Source organism: Cyprinodon tularosa, unplaced genomic scaffold, assembly GCF_016077235.1.
Source record: "Cyprinodon tularosa strain WSP-4 unplaced genomic scaffold, ASM1607723v1 ctg98, whole genome shotgun sequence".
In the NCBI taxonomy this organism is placed as follows: Eukaryota; Metazoa; Chordata; class Actinopteri; order Cyprinodontiformes; family Cyprinodontidae; genus Cyprinodon; species Cyprinodon tularosa.
The window spans coordinates 125,498-133,987 of record NW_024039762.1 but is presented as its reverse complement, the minus strand read 5'-3'; the positions used below and the strand labels follow the sequence as shown (position 1 = coordinate 133,987).

The 8,490-nt window shown below is 33.0% G+C and overlaps 1 protein-coding gene across 1 annotated transcript; it reads right to left on the bottom strand.

Annotated features, from left to right (window-relative positions):
- Nucleotides 1-2,252: 2,252 nt before the first annotated feature.
- Nucleotides 2,253-8,228, bottom strand: LOC119777033 (vesicle transport protein SFT2B-like). Its single transcript, XM_038275772.1, has 8 exons — nucleotides 8,006-8,228; nucleotides 7,814-7,903; nucleotides 5,068-5,153; nucleotides 4,819-4,900; nucleotides 3,528-3,563; nucleotides 2,793-2,851; nucleotides 2,684-2,713; nucleotides 2,253-2,598 (listed from the first exon to the last, which is right to left on the bottom strand). Exons 1-8 carry the CDS (start codon nucleotides 8,069-8,071, stop codon nucleotides 2,559-2,561), a joined length of 489 nt encoding a protein of 162 aa, XP_038131700.1. The 5' UTR covers nucleotides 8,072-8,228; the 3' UTR covers nucleotides 2,253-2,558.
- Between the last annotated feature and the right edge of the window lie 262 nt (nucleotides 8,229-8,490).

Below are 8,490 nucleotides of genomic sequence, written 5' to 3'. Positions count from 1 at the left end.
GAATATAGAAGATATGTTAATTTGTAAAAAAAATTTCCACATAACTACATATAACTTATTGTTATTCAGTAACATTTACTATTCTATAAAAAAATTCCACAGTTTGCTGCTTTGTTTCCGTTAAATCCTCTGAAAACCGATAGCTGCACCTTTCCTCATCTAACCCTGACAAGGCTGGCCTGTCCAAACTATTTAAAAATCTTTGGTGAAAAGTTGGAGGCCCTGAAATCATATTTTTTTCCAAAGAAAAAAAAAGGGGAGAAATTTCTTCTAGGACAATTACTGAAGCCAAATGGTGATCTGTTATCTTACTCTGAACTTTAGTCACTTTTTCAATTTTCTATTACTGCAGCAGAAGATGTCAGTGTTTGATGCAATCCCCAGTCATAAAGTTTCTGTCATCTCTGCTTCCAGGGAAATATCGTTCTATGTCCTTTTTTAATCCAATCACAGCTTATATAGACTATGATTGAAAGAAAAAAAGACAAATAGCCTAACTACACATTCTAGTTCTCATTGCTGTATTTTTAAAATATTAACAGAAAGTGGACTTGTTTGATCCCAAACAGAATAATAATAATACATTTAATCTATACTGCACTTTCCATCAAAAGATCTCAAAGTACTATAGGTAAAAAAGAAAAAAACATGAAAAAGCTATTTTTAGAAGAGAGAAAAACATCTAAAGGGGACCAAAAGCTTTGCTAAAAAGAAATGTTTTAAGGCCTTTTTTTAAAACAGTGGATTGAGGTGCCCTCATACCGCCAGGGAGGGCATTCCACAGATGAAGGTCAGCAGCACAAAATAACCAATTTGAGAGATCTCATTTGAAAATTCAGCTGTTATCCATTTAAAGCTTTATTGGTAACAAGAATAATATGAGACTTTGATCCCTTTTGTACTGTTTGTAAAATTCATGAAGAAAGCATTCTTCATCACTTTTGTTACTGTAGCTGCACTAGAATTGTTTGTTAAAATAACTTATACAAATAAGAATGTTTTGTTTGGAATGAGGAAAAGTGACCTCAAGAATGCAGACTTTGCAGAATTTTTTTTTTTCTCCATCGACAGTAAATATTATATTCACACCTACAAATTTTACCAACAAAAGACCAAAGTCCAGATATTATCTGCAATTGACATCTATATAGACTCATTACAATCAAGTATGAAATCCAAACCATTCAAATTTTACCTGCGCTTGAAAAACGAACACAATTGAGTACATTTGTTTTTATTGCACATAAATTATCTGTGTATATACAGTTTTTTTTTTTCCTTTTTCTGTGGTCTCATCAGAAACCAAAACCGAGAAACAAGAAAATTTAAGTACTTGCTTCTATATATTAATATATTTTAATGCAAAATGTTAGATTGACGCTTCGCCATTTTTCCTCTTTGTGGCTAAAAGAGATGTGAAACGCATCAAGTTTGTTTTGTCGAGAATCTCCAGTGGTTACTCTTTTTAACACTCTTCAAATATTAAATATAAATATTAAAATATCATTAATCCGTCTTTTTTGATGTTCCATGTTTTTTGCTACCCTCTGTAATTGGGTTTTTCTGCTGGTATGCTCACTCATTTTCTGAAGTTCTTCCACAGGTTTTCTAAGAGGCTGAGATAATGGCTCTGGGAGGATCACACTATTTAACCCCCTGATTTGGCTGCATATACCTACAACCAACCAACATTTGGGGGACTCATTTGTGTTAAAGCTTTAACTTCATGGTTGATGCCTTCAGATAAAGCTTGATTATTTTCATGTTTCATACCCTGTGATATAGTTTTGTAAGTTACATAAACCAGCTCCTTCAGCAAAACATCCACACATGATAGTTCCACCCCCATGCTTTACAGTTGAATTGTTTCCCACCAAATGTAACAATGATTATTACTCCCAAATATTTTATTTAACTTTACATCAACAGTCAAATCTCCAAAGATTATCTGTCCCTGACTGCATTTATAAACTCATCTTTAAATATTATTGTTGAACTGACGGTTTAATCTTCTCCGAGTGGCTTTTTCACCCATTTTGCTTCGGGAATTTTGGATAAAGACTTTCTTGTCAGCTGTATGATGTTTACAAATGTTTGAAAGGATAAAACCGGTATCTTGAGACAACTGGAAACTGTACTGAAGGATAGCCCAGACTTTGGAGCTCAATGTTTCACCTCTAGATATCTTATCTATTCTTGGATGTTGTTACTGTCCTGATCAGCTCTTTCCGACATCAAAAAGAGGCTTGCAATAATTTATGAAAGCTTTATTATATTTTTTACATATATTTACACATAATACAATTATTTAGGGCCACATTTTAGATTTACTTAAAATGATCATTCGACTTAAAAAAAAAATAGATTGGATTAATAAAGCAAGAGAAGATCTATTGAGGTAAAAAATGGGCCTTTTCTGCCTATTTTGCATTAAATAGACAGTTTCTTCAAATCAAAGCCAGTAGAGAAGGAGGTTTTGAGCAGATTTATCCAGAACCCCATCCCAGCCTTTAAAATACTTCATTCTTTTTTTAAACCTTCTGCTCCCAACAGCGTGTTCACTTAATGCAGATAGACACACCTTTCATGATCATCTCCCTGGAAAGAACCACAAATGTTAAGAACAGTTTCATGCTGAACATTTATGCTGGTTATTTGACCAAGTATTGTACATCTCACCAACCTGGCACAAGGGATGTATGACAGACTGTACCTGCAAACAAATCATAGCTCCTGTTAAAGGCATTCACCCAGACAACAAACGGCTACAAAGGTTGGGATTAAGAACTCACCAGGAAAAGGACAAGATCTGCAAAATGCAAAATAACAAAGCAAGTCCAAAGTTCTTCCACTGAAAGAAAGAAAATGCTATAAGTGACTGCATAATATACATGATAATTTGAAGCTTTTAGCAAAATGAAAAGTTGATTTTAAGAGGGTTTTTTTTTCTTCAGAGGGAATTGATACAAAAGGGGAACAAATTTCAAAATGTTCTAGATTTTTCTTAATCCATGGGAAGTCAGATATACATAGAAATATATAAATACTATCATCTAAATGCTTTAGTGAGCGGTGCTAATTGATCTAAGATGTATTTTTACTTTAGAATTACAGATTAACACACATTTAGTGATTTGATTGAAGCCGGGCCACAAAAACTACAGGCATTCTTGGTATTGAAAAAAAGCTATCTTCATACAAAACAAATATTGGGTTGTTTTTGACAATTATGACAAGACGCTTGGTTGTGATGACAGGACTGTTGATCTGCAGGTGGTTGTGATAAAAACCAAAGAGGACAGAATAATAAAGAAAAGGGGCCACTTCCAAATTTGTCACCATCTCCAGAAATAAAATACTACACACTAAAATAAAAAAAAAATTTAAAAATTGTTTCAAGAGTTGTTAAAATTTTGAAAATATAAGCTATTCAAATGAACAATTCCAAGCCCAACACCAGTGCAAATCATCTGAGTGCATATAAACCGTTGACAGGAAGTGTGTTCGCCGCTTCCAAGCTCACTTACCCAGAATGCTGCACAGAGTGTTAAAACAAGGCAAGTCTGGAAAAAACACAACCATACTACGAATCAAAATAAGTCCACATGTTTATTTGTTTCATTAAGAGGATTTTCAGGTTGCCTTAAATAATCCATCTATGTTCGCAGTGATGCACAATCTCAACAAACTGCTGTGTTTAGTGAAACATTTTGATGCATATGGCCAACATGTGGTGTAAACAATAAAAACAAAAATATTCCAGCTGCTTTTAATACATAGACACACTTTGGCATGTTTTACTTTATTATGAATGTATTTAATTCATAAAGATCTGAATAGAAGAGTAAATAAGTCAAACATAAAATTCCTCATCAAGTTCAACTGCATTTCCATTTGTCGCTAGATCATTTATGATTAATGGAACAATTTGCATCAAATCAGATTGATGCACCTCCATCTACCTAACTTAAGCCAAAATAAAAAAAAAACAAATGAACATTTTAAAGAAATTGGTGGTGTGTTAAGATTTGTAATTACTCAAATTAGTTTTAGCTCTTTAACCTTTCCATCCAGTATAATTTTATTTCCCATAAATATGTAACAGCTCATGGAAGAAAATTTATTTATTTATTGTTTTGTCAATGTTTTTCTTTATTCTAAATCCTTTAAATCCCTTTCTGAGGCTCTAAACTAGTTGTATTCCATCTAACTGTGTTTTTTGTCCCTGATGGAGGACCAATCCTGCCACAATTAAAATACATAAATAAATAAATGACTCAAAAATATAATCCTTTGGTGAAACGATAGCTTGATATTCAAATGAATGAAACATTATTTCCCACAAACTGAATAAATTTAGAGATATATATTTTTTTAAATAATAAATTAGAAACAATGAATATTCAGTCATAGGTTGTTTTTTTTAGTGGAATGCTGCATTTTTCCTTTTACTTATTTATTAGAAGTAAATTCAATGCCATTTTCTTTTTTCTAACCTCAAATAATTAGGTATATATATATATATATATATATATATATATATATATATATATATATATATATATATATATATATATATATATATATATATATATACCTAATTTAAAAATTTTTTAATGCATCTTTAATTTTTTTTATTTAACCTTAAATTAATTTACATTGCTCACTAATTAAGATTTCCAGCTATTATTTGACCAGTGGATTAAATTTCTGAGCCATCTATTTATTTCAATCATAACAACATTGATCCTCCATAGACCTGAAGTTTTAAACCTTGCTACATAAATTCATACGGTAAATAAAAGTGCAAACTCTTACAATCATGATTGCGGTCGCCAGTGCTCTTGTTTTGTCACACATCCTCTTCAGCTGCTTCAGCGGCCCCATCAGAAACATTGTGCTGTGGGACAAAATTACCATAAACAATACATTTAAATAATTGTATTAAATTTCTGTGTCCGATTGGGATATAAATCATGATTATTATAGTTTAAAAAAATGGAAGTCATAAGGAAGAACTTAAGCATTACCTGGGGTCTTTATTTTTTCTTCATCTATGATTCTTACCTGCAAAGAGCGCAAATGTTTCCAAATGTGTAGAATACAATGAAAAGAGTGAGGCCAATCCTGGGCAGAAACAGCATACATACTCCCTGCAAGACATGCAGATTATTATAACAGGCAACAACCTAAGCAGGACATGATCTGTTTGAGTTGTGATCATCAGAAAGGCTTTACAGATTTATCTGGACCAACTTTTTAGGAATATGTTAAACCTGCCAACAAATGAGAGTATACATGCAACTAGGAATACCTAAGATGGTTCATTGAGTCTTCTCTAGCACCTAATATACTCAATGTTTAAATTACCTGGAATTTGTATTTAATTGCAGAGAGTAATCGAGATCCCCCTTCTTCAAAAATCTTAGAAATCCTCCTCCTTCTTAACCCCCCCCCCCCCCATACCATCCCTTGTAACATTTTATTATTGAATGTGTAAAATTTCTACTATTTATTAACACTAATGGCAATACTATTGCCCTTTCAACATTTGGTGGGCTGTGGGCTTACGAGTAGCCTGAGCAAAATAAAAAAAAAAACTAAACCAAGAAGTTTCCTACCATAACTATAAAGCTGATCGCAGTGAAATTAGTCCCTAAGGGGCAGTGATAGCCATTCCACTCTATGGACTGACTGCAGTTCTACTGCAAGGTGACATGGTCAAGGTCAAGGACCGCCGTACCTAACATGTAAAAACCATACCAGGCATATTGCTTTAGGTTAATAGAATATATTAATTAGGCTATGAATGCCTCTAAAAAATAAAAATAAAAAATTTAACCACCCCCCTTCATTTTTACAACTAGACTACTGATTGCAGGTTTAATTGATGAGCAACAAGGTAGGTCTTTTTTTTTAACTGTGCTTATTAACAATGATAATGGCTTTGCTGTAACTAGAAATACCAAAATAACAAATAAATGAATTAAATAATAACTATTTTAATAAATATAGGCAACAATTAAAACATACAAATGAATTGATTTGATCAAAAAAAATTCTATATGTGTCAAATTTAAAAGTAAAAATCAATAAATATTTATTAATTTAAATGCTATTGGTTAAAATGTCTTTTCCCTTTACTATATACAATTATTTTATTTTGCACCGCAACATATGGGGGGTGAGGAGTGCAACAGTTCAATAAACAACTACCTTATAAATGTTTTCATATGTGCCAGTAATTTATTGAAACTAGAATCAAATACACACACATATATATATATATATACATACACACACACACACACATACATACATACATATCTATATATAGATATTAGTGCTGTCAAAATTATCGCGTTATTATCGCGTTAACTCGAGGCCATTTTAATGGCGATAATTTTTTTAACGTGAGATTAACGCTATGTGGTTTTATGGTACAATTTTCCAAGTACATCCCGCTGCAGCCTGCGGGAAGGCGGGGCTATTTCCCCCAGTGTATGCATTTCTCATAGGCTTCGAGAGCGGAGCTCCTCAAGGAAAAAAGACGCTCATACACTGGGTGGCGCTAGTGCCTTTTCTTTAAGCCCCACCACCAACAAACAAGTTGACTGTCTGGTGCCTAGTAGCAACCTGAAATAGGCTGAGAAAACAGATTACTGAGGTGAAATGGAATCTGCTACGGCACTCTTGCGTCTGTGTACGCCACAGGTCAGTATCGTGTGTGTGTGTGTTCTCATTTTTGTTAAGAGGCTGAAAAGTAACTTTCTAGAGCATAGACTACCTCCATCTAGTGATGTCGGTCTATTGATTTTGATGTATTGATTGAAAATTGTTCATTATTACCTTGGTTAATTGACATCTAATGTTAACTCTACTACATTTTATAGCAGTAGGGTAAAATGCTTGTCTTTGTTCAAAAGACTGTATTAACTGTAAAGACTGTCTTTTACATCAGCCTGTTTTCAGGGCCTTTTTTTTTGGCTACATATTTGTTATTTTTTGCTACATGCCTCCCCATCTTCTTGCCATATGTTTCTATGGCATAAATCAGTGTCTGTGACCTGTTTACATTAAAAAAAAGAACATTGGCACAAACCTAGCCTGTATGTATTTTTTGTATGTCATCGAGAGTATTTAAATGATTTTCAATCAGAAAAAAAATGTGTGATTAAAATGCGATTAATCACGAGTTAACTTAGTCATTGATGCGATTAATCGCGATCAAAAAAATTTAATCGATTGACAGCACTAATATATATATATATATATATATATATATATATATATATATATATATAATATTATGGACCCCAGGTAAATACAGTGATTCATCATCATGCAATAATAAAAAACATTTATTAAAAATCACATTGAATTATATTTAACTCAGACCCATATAATGAGTTATATATTTATTAAATAAATTATGCATTTATTTCCAGTTTTAATAAATCACTGACACCTTTAAATAAGTATTTCATTAGTTATTTATTTATAGTATAGCGGCACTCATCACCTTCCATAGAAGAGTCTACCTACCATAAGATTTATAAACAGTATATAGGCCCAGTTTGGATGCATTAGAGGGACGTTTAAACCATCATTTATTAGTTAATTCTTCATTTAAAAGTGACACAGCTGGATCTCATTAGGCTAAAAGTTAAAGTGAAATGAAGTGGCATCCCATCTTCCACATTCCATCTAAGCCAGTATAACCAGTAAGACCACTTTAGAGCTACTTTTAACTTCCTTACAGAGCAGCGAAACTGTCTCTGGTTAAAAAGTTCAGACATCAGAATATAATTACCAAAACTGTGCATGCACCTCCCACCACGAAACAGGCGATAAACCCCTTTATGCGGGTCCCCCAGCCTAAAGTTGATGCTTCATTCACAGACTGCAAAAAAAAAAAAAAAAAAAAAAAACGGATCAGTTTTAGATGCTAAGTCAATTAAATGAGTTGTTGTGGAGGGTAAAAGGTAAAAATCTCCATTTTTACCTGTAAAACGCTGCGGTCATCTCGCCTCGACTCTTCGCCGCTAAGAACCGATTTTAATTTATCCATAACCGGAGATCTTCCAAACGTCAAGGAACAGAAGAAATTGTTTAGTTTCCTGGACAGAGAGAAACTTCCCAGGTTTCCTTTACACAGACGGGACGAACGTCAACGTCAGATTACTGCCGAGACAATCGGAGGAGCCGTCAGAGCCTCACCTGGACAGGTGAGATTCATGTCAGTCACACCTGGGAGGCAACTGCGAAGAGGTCTCACTCTGACGGTTTTTTCCACTACCATTCACATTGACAGGGAGGAAGCAAACGGTGAGGCTTTGACACTAAATGTTTTTGTTTTTTTTGAAGTTTTTAAATTTTTTTTTAATTTAATAAATTTGATAAATAAAAACAAGTTTTTTTATTTTACAGATTTTGTTTTCTTTCTTTCTTTCTTTCTTTCTTTCTTTCTTTCTTTCTTTCTTTCTTTCT